Source organism: Martes martes (assembly GCF_963455335.1).
Source record: "Martes martes genome assembly, chromosome: 2".
Lineage (NCBI taxonomy): Eukaryota > Metazoa > Chordata > Mammalia > Carnivora > Mustelidae > Martes > Martes martes.
The window spans coordinates 183,715,321-183,740,145 of record NC_137889.1 but is presented as its reverse complement, the minus strand read 5'-3'; the positions used below and the strand labels follow the sequence as shown (position 1 = coordinate 183,740,145).

General features: G+C 38.2%; 2 protein-coding genes across 4 annotated transcripts in view; both read right to left on the bottom strand.

Annotated features, from left to right (window-relative positions):
* The window catches only part of SRP72 (signal recognition particle 72), a 30,083-nt gene extending 20,080 nt beyond the window's left edge, over window positions 1-10,003 (bottom strand). The window contains exons 1-8 of the mRNA XM_080797717.1: window positions 9,875-10,003; window positions 7,790-7,910; window positions 4,718-4,841; window positions 3,247-3,390; window positions 3,056-3,167; window positions 1,194-1,225; window positions 427-551; window positions 277-334 (exon numbers count right to left, since the gene is read on the bottom strand). Coding sequence (XP_080653843.1) covers window positions 277-334; window positions 427-551; window positions 1,194-1,225; window positions 3,056-3,167; window positions 3,247-3,390; window positions 4,718-4,841; window positions 7,790-7,910; window positions 9,875-9,983 — 825 coding nt within the window. The 5' untranslated portion in view covers window positions 9,984-10,003. The remainder of the gene's footprint in view (window positions 1-276; window positions 335-426; window positions 552-1,193; window positions 1,226-3,055; window positions 3,168-3,246; window positions 3,391-4,717; window positions 4,842-7,789; window positions 7,911-9,874) is intronic.
* Window positions 10,004-14,249: 4,246 nt separating this feature from the next.
* PAICS (phosphoribosylaminoimidazole carboxylase and phosphoribosylaminoimidazolesuccinocarboxamide synthase) overlaps window positions 14,250-24,825 on the bottom strand; it is a gene marked incomplete at its 5' end in the record, with an annotated part of 49,703 nt that continues 39,127 nt past the window's right edge. For all 3 annotated transcript variants that reach the window (XM_080797028.1, XM_080797029.1, XM_080797030.1), the window contains 2 exons: window positions 14,250-18,000; window positions 23,667-23,825. In XM_080797028.1, coding sequence (XP_080653154.1) covers window positions 17,834-18,000; window positions 23,667-23,825 — 326 coding nt within the window. In that variant the 3' untranslated portion in view covers window positions 14,250-17,833. The remainder of the gene's footprint in view (window positions 18,001-23,666; window positions 23,826-24,825) is intronic.

Sequence of the window (24,825 nt, the reverse complement as noted above, 5' to 3'; positions counted from 1 at the left end):
TTAGTTTAAAACTCCAAACAATTTATTTTTCAATACACAGATTCTCCACATTATTATAAACTGAGAAAAGGGTAAGACTGTCCAGAGACTGTAACTGCAAAAAAATTTTATTAGCTGAATATAGCTTGCAGAATCATCATCATAAAAGTTAAGCTGTGATTGTGATTTTGCTACAACCAGACTGTGTTACAGAAAAAAGAAGTTAACCTAGGATGAAGGAGGTAATACGTTTTCAATGTGAAATATAAGTTTAAGAAAGCCATGGATATGCCATACCTTGTTAATAGTAATGATGTTGTTTGCAATCACAGCTAGCAATCCCACATCTGTTGGCCTGTGAACAATAAGCAACAGTCAAAAAGAAACAAACTTTTAAAAGAGGCTTCATCCCCAATAAAAGGTACTTCATTTTAATAACTTACTTACTTTAGTTTTATTATCTGATTGTAAAGTTGCAACGCTTCCTCTGTACGACCCTGCAGCTGTAGAATATAGGCCATCTGCCCATGAATGATGGCCAGTTCTGCCTGTGGGTCTTCCTCAGTCCCATCCTAAGGAGAAAAAGAAACTTGATTCCCCCTGTAAATTCTCCAAATCCATCTCCATACTTACCAAGTATTCCAAACATTCAAAAGGTACACAATCTTAGAGAGAACATATGATTTTCAGAAAACTTCCCTTAGAATCAGTTTGCTTAAATTTAGGAATTTGATAAAGGTGATTTCAAAAGCAAATTACTGTGTAAACAGGTGAGCACCAGAAAACAATAAAAGACTGGTGAAAAGGCTAACAACTGTAACGACTCTATAATGAAACTACTTCATGACTGTCTTTAAGACAACTGGAAATCATGACTGTTGGATTACTTGTGGTTCATTTAAGAAACATGCATGGAATTCCTATGAAAGGACCCATATGCAGAGATCCGAGCCTTAAAATCTAAAACAAGAGAATGAATTTATATTAATATAAATTTAAAATAAAATGTATATGGCATATGAAAATTCTGGTATTATAATTTCCCAGCCTAAGACTCCCATCAAATAATTGATCAAGAGGATTTTTTACTATGATTTATATTTAATAAATCACCACCTATTCCAACAAGTCAATAAATACTACAATGAAGCGCCCTATAAATTTATATTAGTCAGAAGTGTAAAATTTGGGTTTAATAACAGTGGAATACTTACAGAATCTTCTGATAATGAGCGGCGGCAAAGATCTATAGGAAAAAATTATTTTAAAATTAATATTGCAGGGTAACTCCCATTCTTTTAACCATTCTGAAGAATAAGAATTAAATTCTTGGGCAGAAGATTTCAAGATAATTTTAATAACAAGCAAATTTGTAATTTATTATTAGCATCAACATAAATAATAATAAACATTACATAAATACTATCAGTCCCGGACTGTTCTAGCTCTCTGGCATTTTTCTTTCATTTGTAATCTCTAGGTTAAAAAAAATTTAAAGGCATTGAAAAAATATAAATGCAACAAATGTTTATCGCAAAAAAATCAACGATAAAAATGTAGTAAAGACAATAATCCCACCACCAAGAGACAACCACTATTAGCATTTTCATTACTATTTTTAAAATGCAAAGGCACGGCTGCTTTTAAAATGAAATTGTGATATTCCATATACTATTTTGAAACCTCTCTTCCCCATTTATTATACTGTGGACATCTTTATAATAAAGATCTACATTATTATTTTTTTTAAATCAAGGCTTTTTTTTTTTTTAAGAGTGACTGATTTTAGAGAGGGGGAGAGGGAGGGATGGAGGGAGTGAGGGGAGAAGCAAACTCCCCGCTGGGCATGGAGCCTGATGTGGAGCTAGATCCCAGGACCCATGAGATCATGATCTGAACCAAAAACCAGAGTAGGACCCTTAACGGACTGAGCCACCCAGGTACCCCTAGATCTACATTCTTATTTTAAGTAACTGCACAATAGTCTATTCTGTGGTCACAGTAAAACTTAAGCCAGTCCTCTTATGGGACAAAAACTCATGATGTTTCTAATCTTTTTCTCATGACCATCCCTTCAATTAGCATTCATACAAATACATATATGAATTTATCTATTTCCTTACAATAAATTTCATTTACCTAATTATTGTTAATTATTAATTAATCTAATTATTCCTTCAAATGAAATCCTTGGATCAAAGGGTATGCAAATTTTAAGATCTTCCACATATCACCAAATTCCCCACTGCAAAGTCAGTACTACATTAACACTCAAAACTTCCATGTATAAGAATGTCTTTTTCCCACACCACTGTCAATACTGGGTATAATCAAGAAATTATAATTCTCAAGCATACTTTTCTTCTCATGATGCTCCAAATTCTGCTTTTATTTTAACCTTCAACATTTAAAGTTGACCCTTCTTCACCTTTTATCGCCCCCACTGTCACTGCTGTCCCTACATCACTTTTATAACTTCCAGGGAAATATGTATGCAAAAGAAAAGTCTACATGTTTCTGGAGTTGAAACCAAACATTAGCTAATAAGACTATTTTTTTTTTCTTAACTAAAAGCTTCAAAGCATGTAAATGTTGTATGCGAAAACATACTAAGGGGAGTTAAACTGTGCTTGAATGGTGTTACCAATATAAATGCAGTATACACACATAGGCATACTGATTATCACCGTACCTGAATGCCAGCTTAATAACGATAACCAATACTTGTAAGATGCTTATATTATATATGCTAGGTACTATTATAAATGCTTGACATTAACTCCATTTACATTTAATACTTACAGTAACTTATTAAAAAACCTCAAAAATAAGGTCTGGTATGGATGAAAATGGACAAGTACTCTGGCTTAGGGATTAGACACAATTAAGGGAGATATGCTAAAAAAATGCCAAGAGAAAGGCTAGATGAACTTTGAGAAATTCCCACTGCATCATATAATTTCCAATTATATAGTTTCCAATTATAAATCTCACAAAAATCAAATTCAATTTTTGGAAATAATGTTTTAAGTTATACGCACATTACAATTACACATAATTTTAATAAACTTCCAACCTTCAGCTTTTTGCAGGATTTTCATTGCTTGGCTCAGCTGGCCTTGTCCTATCAGAGCACATGCAGCATTGTAGCATAGTTCGTGTGTGCCTTCTTGGAGGCCCAAGTTCTCCTGTCAGGGAGCAAAATACCAGTCAAACACTAGACAGGAATCTAATTTCATAGCTGTGTGGGTACACGGGGATACTCACTGGAACCACTTTTTCCCAATTGCTTTGAGCTGCAACTACTGCTGAAAGGTTTGTTTTTCTCTCTTCATCATAATCATCTTGGGAGTTTCGGACGAGATCTCTATACACCGCTAAGCATTCATCATAGCGTTCTAACCGGTATAACTATGGGGACAAATACCAAGTAAAAGATCAGAGGGGAAGACAAATGTAGTATTATGCCTCAAACATCATATAAACCCTTTTTTGAATCACTAAGTAGGAAAGCTTATTCAGCATGATACAGGCAGTCAACAGTTTTTCCCTTACAATTTTTCAATTAGTTCTGGGTGCTACTAACTCTTCCAAAAACTTGGAATGAATGAATCTCTACTATACTATAGATTTACAGCCATGATTCAAATAGAAGTCATTGTATTACCTCCTTCCTGAAGTTAGGAAAGTGCCTAAGTGGGTTGTGAAAGAAAACCTGTCCAAAGAAGTCACCCTGCTACCTAAATCTGACTAACAATGAAAAAATTTTCCCACCCACAAAACGATTATTAAGTCCCAATGAACAGGAACAAAATTAGATGTTAACAAAAAGGACTTAATATTTCTTAGGAGTTCACTGTATTTAATCTTCATTTCCTTTTCCCAGATAGGGAAAAGCTAGGATAGGGTTAATACCAAGTACACAAAATATAATTCTTGCTTATTTCATTCAAGTTGTTCTCAAAGGACAGTAACAACTGCCACTCTGGGTAAATTAAGTCAACTATAAATGACCAAGACTCATGCCCTTCATCGAACTCAGAATGTTGGCATTTACCCTAAATTTGCCCAGCTTACCTTAAAAGTTCTTTATAAACCTACAATCCATGAATTTGTCCAAATCTTTCTCCAACCTGTATGTATTATTTAACTCTTACTATCTCTTGGGGACAATACATATATTACATCATTTGCCCTGACATTTTAAAAATCTTTAAGAGGGTTTAATTACTTCTAAAACATTTCTGTCCTCTCATCATTAATAGCTCTTTTTTTACATTAAGCTTAATGAAGTGTCTCAAGCCCTTTCAGAATAAGACAGTTTTGAGGAATTCATGAACTAGTTAAATTCATCCAAATTCTTATCTATCATGATTTACTTTATTTTAACCTTAAAACAAAATGTGTTTAAAGCTAGAAAGAAATACATTTTCAAAACTGTATTAGTATATCCCTGGCCTTCATCTTTCCAACTAAAAAAGTCAAAGTTTCATAGGATATTTTTAATTCTAATTTTGTAATTACCCTGGAGAAATAATTTATTCACAAATTATTATATATGCAACTGTTTGCATGAAGATCAAGAGGAGAGAATATGTTCAAACCTCAAGAATTGGTTTGGTGGCAAGTTTTGTGGAGCATCAGGATGAGCTGAGGTTCCTCATCCCTGCTCCTCACTACAGGTACAGTCATGCCCACTCAGGATGATTGTCAACATGTACTTTAAAGCAGTAATTACCACTTGTCCATAAAGCTCCTTTAATTTGTCTGTCTGCTGATTGGCACTCTCTATTGTCTTCAAGGCATTCTCAATTCTGTTCAGCCTGTACTCACAATATGCCTTCTCAAAGGAAAGAGAGTTACTGAAAAAGAAAAACAAAACAAAACGAAAAAACAGTATCTGATCATTAGCTAACACTGCAGAGCATCCACTATATGCCACACACTGCTGTAAGCACCTGATCTATAGTAAGTCATTTAATCTCCATTAACAATAGATGAGGAAGGGGCACCTGGGTGGCTCAGTCAGGCGTCTGCCTTCGGCTCAGATCATGATCCCAGGGTCCTGGGATTCAGCCTCATATCGGACTCCCTGCCTAGCGGGGAGCCTATTTCTCCCTCTCTTTCTGCTGCTCGCCCTGCTTATGCTCTCTCTGTCAAGTAAATAAAGAAAATCTCAAAAACAAACAAACAAACAAACAATAGATGAGGAAACCAACAAAGTTTAGTAACATGCCTGAAAATCAGTTCCCAAGTGGCAGAAAACATTATATCCATTTCCCTTGCCTCTCTGGCTTTCATGGACAGTCTTTGAATTAACGGACCTTTGAAACAAACATTTAAGAATGAAATCATGAAATCAACTAAGTAACTAAAAACAATCTGAACACTACTTTATTTTTTTCAAGATTTTTTTTTCAGTAATCTTCACACCCAACATGGGACTCTAACTCACAACCCTGAGATCAAGCGTCACATGCTCCACCAACTGAGCCACCCAGGTGCCCCTGAACACTATTCTAAATGAGTTATTACAGAAGTGTCTTAGCTCTACTAATCAAATAAACCATATAAATGTGTTCAAAAAGCAAATGAATAGCAAAGAAAAGGTAACTAAAATCTTAAAAGAACATAGTACTCGTAACCAAACAACAACAATTTGTGTTGTGATAAACAACACAACAATAAAAACATTGCCTATCTACACTGACAACTCATCTACATTAATGTGACACTTGAAACTCATTTTGGAGTTTCACTTATTTATTTTTATTTTTTAATTTTTAAAATATTTTATTTATTTATTTGACAGAGAAAGACACAGCAAGAGAGGGAACACAAGTAGGGGAAGTGGGAGAGGGAGAAGCAGGCTTCCCGCCAAGCAGGGAGCCCGATACGGGGCTCGATCCCAGAACTCTGGAATCATGACCTGAGCCGAAGGCAGACGTTTAATGACTGAGCCACCCAGGCTCCCCTATTTGCTTATTTTTAAAGATTTTATTCATTTATTTGACAGAGGGGGAGAGAGCACAAGCGAGGGAGTAGCAGGGAGAGCGAGAAGCAGGCTCCTGGATGTGGTGCTCAATCCCAGGATCTGGGAACATGACCTGAGCTGAAGGCAGTTGCTTAAAAACTGAGCCACCCAGACACTCCTACAAGTGACTTTTATTCACTGTTTCTCTACGTAGTGTTTGTTTCTGCAAGTAGAGGAAAATATACATATAAATTCTTATATCCTCCTTTTCTTATACGAAAAGTATACTATATAGTTGTTGCCATTTGAATATGGTTTTGAACTGCCTGAGTCCACTGATTTGTGGATTTTTTCCAATAAATATAGTACAACACCTTAGATATATTTTCTCTTATGATTTTAATATCATTTTCTTTCCTCTAGCTTACTTTAACCTGAAAATATAGTATATAATACATTTAACATAAAAATACATGTTAATCAACTATTTATGTCATCTGTTAGGCCTCCAGTCAATAGTAGGCTATCAGTACAGTTTTTGAGGAGTCTAAAGTCATACAAAGATTTTCAACTGTGCAGAGGGTTAGTACCCCAGCCCCTGAGATGCTCAAGTGTCAACTTTATAACCCAGTATTTCATTAAAGAGTAAATATGCTGCCAAAACTTTATTTTTTTTGAAGATTTTATCTATTTTTTTCCAAAGATTTTATTTATTCACTGGACAGAGAGAGATCACAAGTAGGCAGAGAGGCAGGCAGAGAGAGAGGGAGAAGCAGGCTCCCTGCTGAGCAGAGAGCCCGATGTGGGACTCGATCCTAGGACCCTGGGATCATGACCCGAGTGGAAGGCAGAGGCCCAACCCACTGAACCACCCAGGTGCCCAAGATTTTATTTATTTATTTGACAGAAACAGATCACAAGTAGGCAGAGAGGGGAAGGGAAGCAGGCACCCCAGCGAGCAGAGAGCCTGATGCGGGGCTCAATCCCAGGACCCTGGGATCATGACCTAAGCTGAAGGCAGAGGCTTTAACCCACTGAGCCACCCAGGTGCCCCCCAAAACGTTATTTTTATACATATTTCTTTTGGGGAATTAGGCATAACTGTAAATAAAAATCAAATTACAGTAAAAATTTAGAATATAAATTCACATTTCATGAAATGATAAATTAAATAAATGAAAAAGATTAACAACAGCAAATCCGAGATATTCTAAAAACTGCTAAAGAATTCTGACACCAAACGATCTTGACCTAAAATCATACTCACCTCAATAATTCTCAAAGGAGGTAAGCACAAAGGTCAGGCTATACCTGACTTATATACTGATAAATGCACGTGTGTGTGTGTGTATATACACACTTATATACTGCCATACCATTCTAAAGGCCTCTACTTACCTGACTTATATATTGATAAATGTGTGTGTGTGTAACATATATATACACACACTTATATACTGTCATACCATTCTAAAGGCCTCTACTTACACATCCCTACCCTACATGTTCCACCCTCTTTGACTTTTTTAATTAAACTTCTGAACTGTTCTCCTTATATCCTTCAAAAATTCATTACATTTCTGACCCATATCCTTCAGCAGTTTACCTGCTTCTTAGTGGTTCAAAGGGAAGACAAAGGTAAAGAAAAAGGCTCCCTAAAGCAGAAAAGAAGATACTACTGCTCCTTCCAGTTTCAGAAATACTATTGCCAAGCAAAAAAGGAAGGAAGGTCAAAAATCACTGAACACTGAGGAAAAAAGAAATAACATGGAAATGGTTATAGCTATGGTAACCATATTTCTAATAACTGCACAAACAACTAACTGAATCACTTACTTGGCTAACACTTTAGTGTGAGTATTGATGACATTCAAGGCTTCCTTGAAACTTCCATTTTGGATAAGGCATACCACTTTACAGTGTAGGGCAGTTACATCATCCTTGTTGATCTGCAGTACTAGAGAACAATTTTAGGAAAACAACTTTAAAATCCATTCCCTTCTCACATTTTTACTAAATTTTCCCACCCTCTGCCTCAAGAAGCTACATTTCCAATTGTATAGCAGCAACAACAATGAGTTGAAACATTAAAAAAAATGACCGATCTTCATTTTTAACTTAGGAAGTGGCAAAAGGGCAGTTATAATTTAGTAAGATTTCCAATGACATAGATTCCCAAGATGCATGTAGCAAAAAGAAAATTTTAAATAATGACATAAAGAACTAAGAACCTATTTTTCTCCAGCTTTTTCACCTTAGGACACATGCTACATCCTATACATTTCACCAATCGAAAAAAAGTAAGTTCACCAAGAAAGAAAAAAGTTCATGTAGAATTTGGAAGCAAAAATGACTCAGGTTTGAATACAAGCTTGTCGTTAGTGTCTTTAGGTCATGGGCAAATCATTTCACGGGCAAATCATTTCACTGCCAAATGTTAGTTTTCTGATCTACAAAACGAGTATGAAAGTTTATTAAGAAGATTAAATGAGAATACTTTAGTAAAAATCTTTTAAGTTGTAAAGTATACGAATGCCACTTATTTTGCTGGCAGTACTTCCAAAAACCTTTCAAAACTTTCCTTTTCACATAAGACGACAGACCAAGAGGACAAGGAAAGATTCAGGTAGCAAAGTTTCAAAGCTAAACAGCTGTTTAGTGTCAAAATGACCCCAATCACCCTCCTTGCCCCTGGACAATGTTAGAAACCCAATTCTGTGTAAGAATCATATAAATTTTCACCGATTAAGAGAATTATGTATTGATCAACAAACTGAAAAAAAAACCAAACCGTGATTAAATAATTTCTGCAAAATACTTACTACCCTGCTACTGAATAGTACTGGATGCAGGTTTAGCCAAAGGCTAAAGCTAATTCAAAACAAGTTTAGGAATCAAATTAACTCTAATCAGTTCCTTAATCAGTTTCCTTACTGTCTGAAATCATAGAAAGTGCACTGTGGCACAATCACTTCTTTTTACATTAACAACAGAATACTGAAAATTATACAATCCTGTATGCTACTGACATACTTTGTATGTTACGGCTTTAAAGAGCCAAACCCTGTCTTTGTAATCACTTTTTCAAATCTACCAAATACAGGCTGCATCTTCAGTAAAGAATTTACCATGGCAGAGGGCATTAAAAAGCATGGCCTTACTGCAATTACACAGTAAAGGATACATGAATATAATAAGTAAACCTCACACCAAAGGCAGCTGACTTAAGATTATCAGTTAAAGGGCAAAAATAAACAAAAAAACAAAAAACAAAAAACCCAAAACGGAAAAACAAACAAAAAAGCTGGCCAAACTTTTCTTCCGACGTTATTTCGAATGTTAATTCTTTCACACACACATCCTCTGATCTAATGACACCGGAGAGAGATTTTATCTATGAGGGTGACAGGCCCAACATCCATATCCAGCCCTCTCCCCTCTCCCCCTCAGTCTGTACAGCTCCCACCTTGCCAGCTCCAGCTTCAAAACTACGTGTCCCTAGCAGATTCCTCCCTGCGATGCGGCCCTAGAGAAAAAGCTCCCTCAACAATACTGTCTTGATCACTCTTCTAAAAGGATGGAGAAAAGGTGGTGATGTGACATATTTGCGAATTAAGGAGTAAAAACGGAGGAGTCGAGTAAGAAAACAGTTTCAAAGAGGCGCAGGGAGTTGCGGTCTCTTTAAATTCCACCCTCGCTACTCCGCGGTGGGTAAAGAGGGAAGTACACGTGGCTCTCAGCAACCCTGTGCCCAGGGTTGATGAGGTGGATCAGAGGGGCCGCAACCCGCGCCCGCCAGGTGTTCGGACCCCCGCGCAGCCGCCGGCAGGATCTCCGATCCCCGCGTCTACTCGGAGGTGGTCGCGCGCGCCGGAAGGAAGCCGCATCCTCCCTGCGGTCTGAGCCCGCCCCAGCACTTACTCTTGTTGACCGTCTTAAGAGCGCGCGTGAAGTCCCCGTTTTGGCCATAGCGGTTTACTTCACTCCAGAGCGCAGATACCGACACCCCCCCGCCGCCGCCGCTCGCCATCTTGGAGAAACGCGGGGAGGGGCGGGGCGGGGCGACCTCTGCCCCGGAAGAGGATCTCGGAGGGGGCCAAGCGGAGGAGGAAGCCGGTGGTTGCTAAGCGTCTTGGATTCGGAAGCGTCGGTATTCCCTGAGTCAGTGTTGGAGATCGTAATCTTAGCCGTCTTCGCTAGAAATTTGCGTGGATAGAAAGAATTGAAACACCTTACCTGAAGCTGGTATGAAGGAACGAGGTGTCGGACCCCGGGAGGGGTTGAGAGGGGGTTCACCAGACAGTTTTGGCTCAAAGCAGCCTTCGTTTCTGGGGCTACAGCTGCTGGCGAGGCAGCACCCGTGTCCCACGAGGCCAGACGCAGCTGAATGACGATCTAGGGAAGAGAATAAGAGGCCTATAGGGTGGTAAAGTACTAACTAGGAACCTTAGGGAGTCCTTTGTAGGAGAGTGGGGAGAGAAACGGCTTCTCTTTGCTGCTGGGGAATACTTCATAGAGGAATTGTATTTGAAAAGGATCTTTAAAGGCGATTTAGGAAAACCTGGGGGTAGGGTCTGAATAAAATTCTAGCAAAGAAGCGAATATGAGGAAAGGCACAGAAGGAAAAAAAGAACCAACAAGTGCAAAGCACGTTTGATGAAACCTCCTTGACTGCGCTGTGAGCTCCAGTTCAGGAACAGTCGGCAGTAAGGCCAAAGGATGATGTGTAAGGGATGAGAATGCCAAGGCTCAGTGCCTGGCGCTGCGACTCTTGTGAGCAAGTTATTTATCAGAGTCCCAGTTTTCCCGACTGTAAAATAGGGAAAATAATATTATTGTTCTGGGGATAACATAGATTTCATGCATCCTAGCATGTACTGGCACTCAACACAAAGACATAGGAGTTTTAGGGTTTTTGTAAGAGCTTAAATATCAAGATGTATTTGAGTGTCGAAACCGAGTATCTGTTGAGTGCTCTTAGAAAAGAGAGGGCATTTCGTTGAATGCCCCTGTGGACCCAAATATTGTCAAAATCCACTAACTCCTGCCACTTCCTCTCTCTTTCCCAGCATCCTATTCTTTTTATCCTTCAGTATTTCTGTACCTGCTTCCAGATTTTAAAAAGTACTTCTTTGATCTTGCAAACTAGGCAACATTCCCCATTATTCTCTGATATAGCTCTGTACTTCTGAGCACTCATCGTTTGAAGCCTATCTCTTTATATGGATATCATTTTCATAAGAACAGGGACCACATTTACCTTTACCACAGTATCTTTAGGATCTAGCACACTGCCTGGCACATAGTTGGTACTCAACTTTTTAACAGGAGTTTTTGCTTATTTCTTCCCTAATCTGAGTTCCTTCAGGGTAGAAGGTATGTCCAGCTCCTAGTTGTGTCCAGTGGTGCCTGGTACATTTCATGTCTGATCAATATAGTATAATGTAAAGACAGCACTGCTGGTCTAATGAACTCTATCTCAGGAGAATATAATCTCTGTGAATTAGTAAGAATCATGGAAAGAGTTGTGAACTTTCATTGTGGAACTGTCACAGATTTTAAGCTAATTATGCCTAGATCTCAGGAGGGCAAGGGAGTTCAGATGACATCTGATATACTCAAAATGTGTAATTTTTTCTGAGGAACAGTTCTATAGTTTTCACTGGATTCTTCAAAGGTGTTTTTATGCAACAGCCCCACCCCACCCGAGGTTAAAAACCACAACCTTAGTGGTGATTCTGTTCTCAGAAGACTGACTTTATAAAAGAATTCAGTTTTAGTTTCTGCTTCAGGCTTGATCCCATACTCTATGTAGCTTCCAAAAATTCCTCAGAATTCTGTTATGGACTCCTGTGGTTGTATTGCTTATGTCATTTTCATCAGGTTTTGTTGCAAACAGGATATAAGTATATGGATTTTATCTGCCCCCCCCCCTTTTTAAATCTGCCATTTTTGAGACGAGTCTTCCTGAGTGGTCTTTTAAAGAATTTATCTGGGGCGCCTGGGTGGCTCAGTTGGTTAAGCGGTTGCCTTAGGCTCAGGTTATGATCCCAGGGTCCTGGGATTGAATCCCACATCCGGCTCCCTGCTTAGTGAAGAGTCTGCTGCTCCCTCTCCCTTTTCCTGCTGCTCTGCCTACTTGTGCTTTATATATCTCTCTCAAATACATAAATAAAATCTTTAAAACAAATTATCTGATGCCATTCTTCTACCCTCAAGATATCTAAAAGCCTATCATGTAACACCCTTTGTGGTTTGGCCTCTACTGTTGTTTTTTGTTTTTTTTTTTAAAGAAAGATTTTTATTTATTTATTTGACAGACAGAGATCACAAATAGGCAGAGAGACAGGCAGAGAGAGAGGAGGAAGCGGGCTCCCGGCTGAGCAGAGAGCCCGACGCAGAGCTCGATCCAGAACCCTGGGATCATGACCTGAGCCGAAGGCAGAGGCTTTAACCCGTTGAGCCACCCCAGTGCCCCTGGCCTCTACTTTCTATCTCCCCAACCCACATAGGTCTTCTGTTACTCACTTCCTAGTCCCCTTGCATGTAATACTCCTTTGACATTTAGTTATGTGTGGTTCCTTGTTGCTATACCTATGGGAATTTGCACATTTATTCACTCAACAAATATTTACTAAATACTTCGTATGTGTTGGCATCTGGCATATATTGGTTGCTAGGGATACGATTAAAAAAATAAGACAACTCTGTATACAAAGAGTACATTCATTTACAACATATATTTGTTCTTTAAATTCCTCCCTTCTTTGTGTACTCAGAATCCCTGACCATTTACTCCATATTAAGACAATGTAGTGTTTTGAAATTGTCTGCCCCTGAAAGACTCCAAAATTCATTGAGGGCAGAAATTGGGTCTTGTTCATTGCTATATCCCCAGGATCTTGCACGTTAACTGGTACTCAAATCCTTACTTTTTTGCACCATCAATTTAGCCACTTTTGATTTCTGAGAAGCTTCTGTGTACAGTATCTTGTCATTTTATCCACTCTGTGAAGCAGGCAGAAAACATATTTAGTTGTACCTTACAAATGAAGCTCACAGTAATGTGCCCAATGAGATCTTTTCATTTCCATTCTACTGCTATTTTCACTGTACCACAGTGCTAAGTGAACAACTCCATGCCAAGTATTTTGAGGTCATGGGGATGGTACAAAAAGCACCATTAAATATTTTCACTCCTGGGATGCCTGGGTGCCTCAGTTGGTTGAGCAACTGCCTTCAGCTCAGGTCATGATCCCAGGGTCCTGGGATTAAGCCCGTGTCAGGCTCTTTACTCATCAGGAAGCCAGCCTGCTTCTTCCTCTCCCTCTGCCTGCTATTCCACCTGCTTGTGCTCTCTCTCTGTCAAATAAATAAAATTAAAAAAAAAAATTTCACTCTGGCTTCCCAAGAACTGCTGGGCTGGAGATGTGTGGATAAGTCATATTATGCTGATTTTCTGTCCTTTTTTCCTGTTTAGAAATGAAATCAACTGAAGGGAATATTAAATTCAAGGTGATTTTCATGGCAAATCAGTTCCACTCATACCATCTTCTACAGTTTACCAAACGGGGTATTACATAATGTATTCATGTGTCAGGATATACTTTACATATGTGGACTCATTTAATTCTCATAACAGTATGAGGGAGGGAGTATTATTAGTCTCATTTTATACTTGGAAGTAGAGGCATAAAAAAGAAAAGTAATTTACTGAAGGTCACATCATCCTCTACCTGGACTTGTAATAGATCCTTAACCAATCTCCTTACTTGTCCACACAATAGCCAGAGAACTTTAAAAACATGTTAAATAGGTCATGTCATGCCCCTACTCAAACTTCCCAGTGGTTTTTCTTTCATGCTTCAGTGTGGCCTGTAGGTCCTAAGTGATCTAGCCTTTACTTACATCATCTTCCATTCTTACCTTTGCTCACCAGAGCTCCAGCAATAGTGGCATGTTTGAGAACCTCCTCAAAAAGGCAGAGCTGTTTTCCTTCCCGCACCCAGTCTGCATACTTCACCACATTTTTGCATAGCTTGCTTTTACATCATTGCTCTATTCTTTGCAAAAACCTTCCTCATCCCCAGCACTGTCCTATCATGTTGGTTATTCTCCATATGCACTTATACTTTTATGACATCTTTTATACTTTTAAGATATCTTTTATGGTTTGTTAGCCCCAATAAGATTTTTGTGACAGTGGGGGCCTTGTTTCTGTTCAGGCTGCTTTCCTAGGGCCTAGAATAACCAGGCAAACCATGATATTTCATGAATAGATGAGTGAATAAAGGTTCACACAACTTATCTTTGTCTTTTATTTGGCTACAGTGTTTACATTTCAGAAGACTTTAAAGCAACAGCAATTGTAAGCATGCCTTTATGATACAAAGTATAGTACTGTATTACCTGGGACAAATGTTTCTTCCTTTTTATGTTCACCTACAAGCCCAAAGAAAGTATAATCACCCAAAGACGGCAAACCAGGTAGGTTTGCATAAATTAATCTAACAGTTAAAATACTTTGAAACAAGTATTTTCTCTGGTATTAATGAAACTACCCTACTGAGGATATACATACTCTAAAAAACTAATAATGAAATTGATAATGACCATTGAAATGGTCAGTCCTATCTACTAGTCTAAATGTGTTTTGAAATTTCTCATGTACTACACCAAAGCAGGTGGAATTTTTGCAGGTAGAGACAGAAGAGCTAAAATTGCAGCCAATGACTATCAGAGGCCACAAAACCAAAGTTTAAAAGATGTTAAAATCATCTATTTTTAGTATTCTTGTGAACTAATGTAAGAGAATGAAGCAGTAATTTCTACAATTCTCCCATGTCTAGCAGATTGCTAGGCACAGCACACCAAAGCAAAAGGCAATGTAAGGAAATAAAGTGTAAGATTATATTTTCTCCTCTCTTGCAGCTTCCAATCCAACAAAGAAAAAGGGATTTGGGAAGGTTTCATGGAGAGAGTGAAGATGAAGCTCTACTAACAGATTTTAATGACAGAATAGATACTAATAGTTTACTCTAAGAACTAAAAAGTACATTGAATAAAGATGTGGTATGTATATACAATGGAATATTACTCAGTCATCAAAAGGATGAATTCCTGCCATTTGCAGTGACATGGAGCTAGAGTGTACCATACTAAGCAAAACCAGTCAGAGAAAGACAAATACCGTATGATTTCACTCATGTGAGATTTAAGAAACAAAACAGATAAACATATGAGGGGGTGGGAAGAGGGAAAAACCATCACTCTTAATGATAGAGAAAAAACTGAGGGTTGATGGAGGACCTGGGTTGGGGATGGGCTAAATGGGTGATGGGTATTATGGAGGGCACTTGTTATGTTGTGCACTGGGTGTTGTATTTAAGTAATGAATGACTGAATTCTGCTCCCAAAACCAATAGTGCATTGTATGTGAACTAATTAGAATTTATAAAAACTAAAAATTAAGGAAAAAGAAAAAAAAGATTAAAAGTACAGATAAGTGATAGTCCAAAAATTATGAGGAAAGCAAGTTCCCTTGATGGGTTGCACCAATGATTCTTTTTTTTTTTTTTTAAAGATTTTATTTATTTATTTGACAGACAGAGATCACACATAGGCAGAGAGAGAGAGAGGAAGAGAAGCAGGCTTCCCGCTGAGCAGAGAGCCTGATGCGGGGCTCGATCCCAGGAGCCTGGGATCAAGATCTGAGCCGAAGGCAGAGGCTTTAACGCACTGAGCCACCCAGGCGCCCCTGCACCAATGATTCTTAAACTACAAACCATGGATAGGTTTCAAGGGAATGCAAAAACTAATGGAATCTGTTAGTAAATTTTGAGTGCAATTCTCTAGGGAGAGTGTCAAGGGCATTCATATTTCCAAAGCAGTCTATGTCGCAAAAGAGATATTAACAGTTTATGTTGTAGGTCCCTGGACAACTTCAAAATGTTGAGAATGCAGACCACCTAGATCGGTCCAATAATGTAGAATTTGACCCCCACTTGAGGCTTTTGTACAGAGGATGGGTAAACCAGATAAATTCAGAACTCTGTAATAAGTGAGATGTGAGATGTCAGAGAGAAACATTAAGGATGAAATAACACTTCTGGTTTGCGACAGAGTATATAGCCAGTTAACAGGCTGGATGGCAGATGAAGTAAGTTTGGAGCATTCAAACAGAAATGTACAGTTCAAACTATAAGTCTACAAACACAGACCTAGGAGTCAGTAATGCTAGTTTTAGCTGAAGGAGTTACTCCAACGATTACTTCTAAGTAATGGAGAGACTCAACAGAAGAAACATCAGTACTTAAAGGGAAAGGATAATATAAGAAAAATACCAGTATTAAGGCTGGAATATCTTGGTGTCTAGTCCAAGAAAGGAATGGTTAGGACAATCATACCTGGCCCCACAAGATGAAGTAAAAGAAGTAATAAGAGATAGTAGCTTGTTAACAGTTCAGAGGAAGGTGAAAAGGTGTGGACAGTGTAAGACAGTGGCAAGGATCTTATCAAGATTTCATCTACAGCAGAGATTTTTTTTTTCACACAATCACAGTGTTTTGGTTTTTTTTTTAAGATTTTATTTATTTGTCAGAGAAAAAGAGACAGAGTGAGCACAAGCAGGGGGAGCAGCAGGCAGAGGGAGAAGCAGTTTCCCTGCTGAGCAAGAGCCTGATACAGGACTCAATGCCAGGACGCTGGGATCACTGCCTGAGCTGAAGGCAGACACTTAACCAACTGAACCACCCAGGCATCCCTACAGCAGAGATTCTTAACATTTTTAATCCCTTGGATAAAGACCATAATTGCCCCCTTTCCACAAAAGCGAACACATACATAAAATTCTACATGGTAGTTTAAGGGGTTCATAGACATTCAGATTAAAGTTTAGTGATCTATAAAAAAGTCCTGAGGTCTGCATACTCTAACAGTGATTTCCAAACATGATTTATAGATTGATGATGAACTATTAACACCTCTCGGTAACAATCGCTCCTTTAGAGGTGAATCCTACTGGGTACCCCACCCACACTTACGCTGTTGTAAGAAACTAGTATGGTTATCAACTAGGAGATTCCAATTTTGGAAAACTGTGGTAGGCTGAGGACTGTTAGTTTGGCTAAAACATGTATTATCAGAATTACAAGAATTTTATGATCCACAGAGGCACCCATTATAGCTAAGTAAGATTTACCAAGTCTTTCATCTGGAATGACAAAGATGACTATCTTTTTTTTTCTCCATGGGAAATTGCCCTGACATCCATCAGAGAAGCTCTCGGAAAAGGCCCCTATCTATGGTTTCCACAGTATCCCTTCATCTTATTTCATGTATCTTCCCTACCCCCAACACCCATTTCAACTCTAAACAAACAAATAAAAGCAGAACAAAACAGCATCTTGGTCTATAGGTGGGGATAAATACACATCTATTTTGAGATACTGACTGCAAATAAAACACCACACCCTTAGGATTTTGTAAAGATCGTAATGTAAAAGAGGACTATATTGCTCTTATCGCTCTAAGATACAAACATTTTAACTTTTTAAAACTTACGGGTTGAGATACAGATGGTCAAATAGTAGTTTAGAGCTCTATAATAGGACATTATTAGCATTTAAGAAATGTATTTGTTATCTACTTGTGACCATACAGTAGCTAAGAGATTTTAAAAGTGTCCTTATAGTAATTTCACTTCCTATAAAGAAATATTAATATGTCCATAGAGTCTACTGATCCATCAATCTAGAAAAGCACTTATTCACTAGTAAATTTTATTGTTTTCTTTGATTTAAAAACTTTCACCTTGATCTTTTTCTGAAACTAAACAAGAAACGTAAAGTTTTTCTTTAAAAAAAAAAAAAAAATGCTGTTTTACAAATTGCCCTCTCGGATTTTCTTGTCAGCCTGCTTCAAGGAAATCCATGTGTTCAATATACTTGCTCGCAGTTTAGCCCATACCAAATGGTTGTTTAATCCAAATATCTGAGCAGCAAACTGAGCTGATCCTTCTGGAGAAAGTATGGTTGAACAGCCAAGACCTATTGGTTCAGAAAGGAAAAGACAGAATATTAACCTGTTAATTAATAATGAAAAGAGCACTTAGTAAACTTTTTTTTTTAGTAAACTTTAAAAAAAATAATAATAATCTCTACACCCAACATGGGGCTCCCCAGATCAAGGGTCCCATACTCTACCACCTGAGCCAGCCAGGGGCCCCTAGTAAACTATTTTATGCTCAGAAAAGTCCTGCTAATCAAGAACAATAAAAAGCTACTGTATCATCCTTGTCTAAAGTAGGATCTGCAGAAGGAGTTCCATCTCTACTACTGGAGTGGTAAAGTGATTATTAAGAGCATTAAGTAATATTTCTCTACCACGAACAGGTATCTTATATACAGCTATCACTTTTTTTTAAAGGATTTTATTTATTTATTTGACAGAGAGTGCGTGCGAGCAAGCACGCATAGCAGGGGGAGCAGCATGCAGAGGGAGAGAGAGGGGCAGATTTGCCAAGCAGGGAGCCTTATGCGGGGTCCGAGCCAGGACCCTGGGATCATAACCTGAGCCGAAGGCAGACGCTTAATGACTGAGCCACCCAGGCACCCCATCTATCACTTTTTTTCACTGAATCCATTTGCAAAGAAATTCGGCTTTTTCGAAGTTCTTTTCATATACTATAAACCTTTAAATCACTAATGAAAGGCAATAGAAATAAAACAAGGATCAAATAGACAGAAGCACCTATTCTTGGATAAACCTGAGGTATGTATTTTTTTTTTAATAATTTTCAAACCACTACTTTTGTCTTTGTACTTTATTCTAACATCTTTAAGCAGTAAAAAAGTTAAAAGCAGAGTAACTTTACAAAATATCAGGTTCTAAGTAAATTCAATATTAATAGGACCTAAGAAAGTAACTTCCTTGGGGGCCACATGTTTACTCAGGCAGACTTTCTATTATGGACTGGCACTATTATACCTGTGTTCCTCGAGTGAAGTACTCCTAGCTTACAGATCCGAAAGCTCCATTTCCCCAATATTCTTGGAATTCACCAGGCTCTTTGATTCCCACTACCTCCAGTAAGAATCAAGTATATATCACAAGGCAAATTTACTAGTTTATATTAATAAATCAATTTATGTAGCTCCCTCACATACTGTGTGATATTGGTCAAGGTACTTAATGTTAACTTAGTGTCCTTATCTATTAAGATGGGAGTATTCAACAAGTTAATATAGATAAAGTACTTGGAGCAGTGCCTTATGCATAGTAAGTACTTGATGAATGAAACAGTTGATGAATGTCAACTGTTAGTAGTAATATTCTAGGTACAGGGTTCTACTCTAGTAACTGAAATACCTGTGCCTACACTGCTCAGGACTCCCCTTCTAACATCAGGAAAGCTTAATTAGCAAAAAAATTAGGTTATCTAGTGAGCATGCCATAAAAGAAAGACAAATAGAGTTTTCAGGATTTTATAAAGGCCACTGTAGAACTTTTCCTCAAAAGATTATCCCCAATTCTAGTGATCAGAATGTACAAATCTCCCAGGTTCCCTCGCTCTCCTTGGACAGTACTAGATAAAAACTGCCAAATTTTTCCTCATCACATTCTCCCTTTCCTAAACTCCACTGATAATACCTATACTATTCCTCTGGCATAAATTTATACTTTCGTTTATAGCCATAATAAATTTTTAACTAGAGAAGTTGATACAATCAGATGTCCAGCTAAAGATCTAGTTAAAGATGGATAAATCACAAGGTGTATCCTTGAAACTGTATAAAGATAGCATTAAGTAGCTGAATGTTACGTTTGTTCAGTACGTTTACTGAGTACAAATCAAATATGCTCAGCTGTAAAAAATATTTTTACTAATGGTATGTTATTTTTTTCTATACTTGAATTAAAGATAACTGCCAAAGCTTTAAAAAATAAAAATAAAAACAGGAGTAAAGGGAATAAAGAAAACAGACACAAACACATAAGAACAAAGAGAGAGGGCGCCTGGGTGGCTCAGTTGGTTAAGCAACTGCCTTCGGCTCAGGTCATGATCCTGGAGTCCCGGGATCGAGTCCCACATCAGGTTCCCAGCTCCATGGGGAGTCTCTTTCTCCCGCTGACCTCTCTCCTCTCATGCTCTCTCTCTCATTCTCTCTCTCTCTCTCAAAAAAATAAATAAAATCTTAAAAAAAAAGAACAAAGAGAGAACAGTGATAACTTTTTGTCAGCTGAAAAGGAAATGGAGTGGTAACTAACTAAGAAGACCAAGAAAATTTTATCCTAAACTGGAAGCAGGAGAAGCAATGTGACCAACGTTAAAAAATCCATGTAAAGGTTTGGGGAATCAGTGGCACCCGATACTTTTGAAGCAAGACATGGGGGTGAAAATGCGCCTAAAAAAAAGGGGGACTGGCTTAAAGTCAAGAAGCAGTTAGGCTATCAAATCTCCTGCTCCACTCCATATACCTGAGCAATTGCCCCTTCTGCACCATAGCAGAGTCATAAATTCTTATAAAGGGAAAAACAGATTTTAGTCCAGACTTCTGTGGACTGGAGGGTACGAGGCATAGCTGAGACAAGCAATGCCACAGTGAAAACAGGGGGTGAAGTTTACACAAGTATTAAGATTACCAAATTCCAGAATGCTGATAGTCAGGTTTATTTCTCAGTCAGGAGACTGAGACTAGAAAGATTCTCTGGATAATTCTAGTCACACATGAGAAAAGATCAAATGACATTCATGTAAGGGGTTATTCAAAGATCAACTCTACCAGATCACCCAACAGTGGAGCTTTTTTTGTGGGGGGGTAAAGATTCATTTTTTTTTTAGAGAGAGAGAGGGAGGGGCGTATAGGAAGGGTCAGAGATAGAGAATCTCAAGCAGACTCCCTACTAAGCACAGAACTTGACAAGAGGCTCAAACCCACCATCCTGAGATCATGACCCAGGCCAAAACCAAGAGTCTGATACTTAAGGAACTGAGTCACCCAGGCGCCATGGAGCCCCCTTCTGACAAGTCCCATCCACTCACACAGACCTTGCAACTTGTTTTTTATAGTGCCTCCCTCTTAAGAACAGATAGCCAAGGATTACCAGACACCAGACAGGTGAGAAAAGGAGCTAATGTGAAAGAAAAACTATAATAATTTCAGAGAGATAAAAGATGTTATTGCAAAGATTAAACAAGAAAAGGATGGGGGTGGGGGTGGGAAAACCATAGAACAAAAAAGAGCTCTTAGAAGTTCAGTATGTCATAACTGGAATGAAAAAGTCAATAGAAGGGTTAGAGAAACGTTCCAGAGAATATAGCAATGAGAAGAAAAAAGAGAAACCACAAAGCTCCTAATTTGAATAGTAAATCCAAAAAATGAGAAAAGAGAGAAAGTGGAGGAGGAAGGAAAGTATTAAGTAACTTAAGAAAATTTCTCAGGACTAAAGAATCAGAGTTCCAGATTTAACCAGCCCACCAAAAGCCCAAGATATTATAATCATCAAGACAAATCTCTGTGAAATTTAAGAAACATGGGTAGAAAAAGATCCTAAAAGTTTCCAGAAAAAAACAAAATTCACAAATGACCTAGAATCAGAACAGTAAAAAGGCATTGCAGTCTTCAGTAACTCTGGAAGTTGGAAGACAATACAGTAATGCCTTCAAGATGCATTTCTGAAGGAAAGTAATTTTCAATCTAGAATTCCATTCCCAAATTATTGAGTGTGAGGCTATGATGGAAACGTTTTAGATATATGAGGTCTCAAAGAGTTTACCATCTGTAGCCTTTCCTCAGGAAGTTCACTAAGAATGCTCTCCAACAAATTAAGGAGTAAACAAAGAAAGGTGAAGACATGGGACCTAGGAAACAGGAGATCTAAGACTAGAGAAGAGCAAAATGCATGTCCAGGATGATGGTTAAGAGAAATTCTGAGATAATGATAGTACAGCAGGCCTAGAGAGAAGTCAGTCCATATTTGAACAGACTGGAAGGCTCAAGTTCTTAACATTTTTGACACATCCCAAGAGCAGATTTACAATAAAATAAAAAAGTTTGGTATTTAAGAAGCAATCAACTCTAACTGAAACAACATGGACTTTCAGGACTGGACGATCAGATCATTATCTTGGACTACGATGAGCCTACCACAATATTGTTATTCTATGAGATAATGCTCAATTGAGAAGATTTCTTTGTATGTTATTTATTCTGTCCCCTAATTTATAGAAATAAAATTTCATTTCCTTTACAGAAATAACATAATAACATTTACTTTAAAAAACTCAAAACCATGAATGATGTATTCTTGGGGGGGGGGCCAAATCTGGACTTGATTTATCTACAGATTTCACCAGCAGTTTATAAAAAATATAGAGGACCATGTTAAACATCATCCAGAAATGTAATTAGCCAAATCCAAAATGTGGAAAATTCTACAGGACAAATGAAAGTGAAAAAAGGAGGATTAAAAGAGACTTAGGAGAGAGAGCAACTAAATGCAATGTAAGGACTGTGTTACATCTTGATTTGAACAAATCAACTGTAAAAACAAATGAGATGATCAGGAAAGCTTGAACACTGACTGAAAATTAGATGGTTTAAAAAAATTACCATTAATTTTTCTTAAGTCTGAATATGCTATCCTGGTTATGATTTCTTTTTATAGAGTTTATTTGAGAGACAGTGAGCAAGAGCATAAGTGAGAGAACACAAGTGCGGGGAACAGCAGAGTGAGAGGGAGAAGCAGGTGGGGGATGGGGGGCAATCCCAGGACCCCGGGATCATGACCTGAGCCAAAGGCAGCCACTTAACCAACTGAGCCACCCAGATGCCCCCATGATTATGATTTAAAAACTAGAGTTATGGCACTCCTGGGTGGCTCAGTCTGTTAAGTGTCTGCCTGCCGGGGATCCTGGGATCAAGCCCAATATAGGGGTCCTTATTCAGCAGGGAACCTGCTTCTCCCTCTGCCTGCTGCTCCACCTCCTAGTGTGCTCTCTCTCTCGACAAATAAATAAAGTCTTTAAAAAATAATATAAAATAATAAAACCTAGAGTTCTTATTGCTTAGAGAAGCGTATTTAAATGTAAAATGCTGTGTGCTTGAAAATAATCCAGAGAAAGGGCTACAGGTATAATAAGATATTAAATGTTGAAGCGGAATAACAGGTACATAAGATTTCATGTTACTCTCTCTACTATTGTGCATGTTTGAAATTTTTCAATAAACAAGTTTTTTTGTTTTTTTTTTTTTTGGAAAAGAGAAAGCCAGTCCGTGTGTGGGCGGGGGGTGGGGGTTAGGGGAGGAGAAGCAAGGGAGAGAGAGAATCCCAAGCAGGCTCTACACTCTTCACGGAGCCCAACATGGAGTTTGATCTCACAACCTTGAGATCATGACTTGAGCCGAAATCAAGAGTCGGATGTTAAACCAACTGAGCCACCCAGGTGCCCCTTTAATAAACAATTTTTAAAAATTCATGTATCTTGGGGCGCCTGGGTGGCTCAGCTGGTTAAGGGTCTGCATTTGGCTCAGGTCATGATCTCAGGGTCCTGGGATTGAGCCCCACATCGGGCTTCCTGCTCAGCAGGGAGTCTGCTTCTCCCTCTCCCTCTGACCCTCCCTCGCCAGCTTGTATGCTCTCTCTCTCAAATAAATAAAAATCTTTAAAAAAATAGAATAAAATAAAATAAAATAAAATTCATGTATCTTACCACTGGGTAGTCGAAGAGAAGACCACACATCCTGAGCTCCCCAGTCTGGAGTGAGTGGGGGGCAGCTGATAACTGGGTATGCAGTGTTACCAGACATCACTGGTCCTAAACCATTGCTTCTGCCTGCCACTGCCACAAATACAGTAGGAATGCCATCCCCTAGGGAAATTACACATTTATAATTGAATTGAAAGTAGATTTTAAGATAGGTTAAAACAAAATGCCTATGTGTCTTAACTCCTTCAGTTCCTTTATTAGCAGTCTCCAGAAAAAACATAAATAAGACACAATTATTACATATATATTTAATATATATTTCACTTCACCACCTATTATATCTTAAGTAACAAAGTAGCAAGAATAAGTTTGGCCATGTTTGAGACCTACAGTATAAAGAGGGTACCAGAGTATTAGTGAGGGAATGGCTCAAAGGCCCAACTTAAAAGGATGTGCTTAGGCTCACTGAAACAAAGAATGACACTACTTGAACCAGTGTCTGTCCAGGGGTCCTTCAACCCACAGGGTATAGGGAGACCTTGTTAATGGAGACTAGAGGTTCAGGGGCACATTATCAATGAAGAAAGGCCAATTCAATAATATAGTATCTAAATATTTAAGACCCTTCAATATGTTTTCTAACACATCTCTTAAACATTTCATTCTCTGGTAAATTTTTAAGTTATTCCTTTGTTTCTTACCACAGAGATTTCTTTACCTGGAATCCTAAATTTTATGTATTTGCACTTTTCTGAATAAAGAGTTCAGGCTTTCATAACTTTAACAAAGAGGTCTAGGAACTTATCCCAGTTCCCTACCCCCTCAATACCCCGCCTCAAGCCTTAATAATTATGCTCCTATTAACAACTACCTTTAGAAAGAAAACTCAGTAACATTTTTCCCAGTTGATAAACATTTGGTTGTTTCCAGGGCTCTGTTATTTTAGATCAATCCTATTCCATCAAGACATTTCTTTTAAATACCCAATTCTAAAATTATTCCTAAATTTCACATTCAACTACCCACCTCTTAGAAAAGGCTGACCACTAAAAATACTTGAAAGGATCTCTGCTTCAACCTCAGGCCTCCCAAAATTGATGTGGGGCCTATCTTCTGTTGGAGCATATTAGAAACAATACTCCAGGGACTTCTTATTAGATAA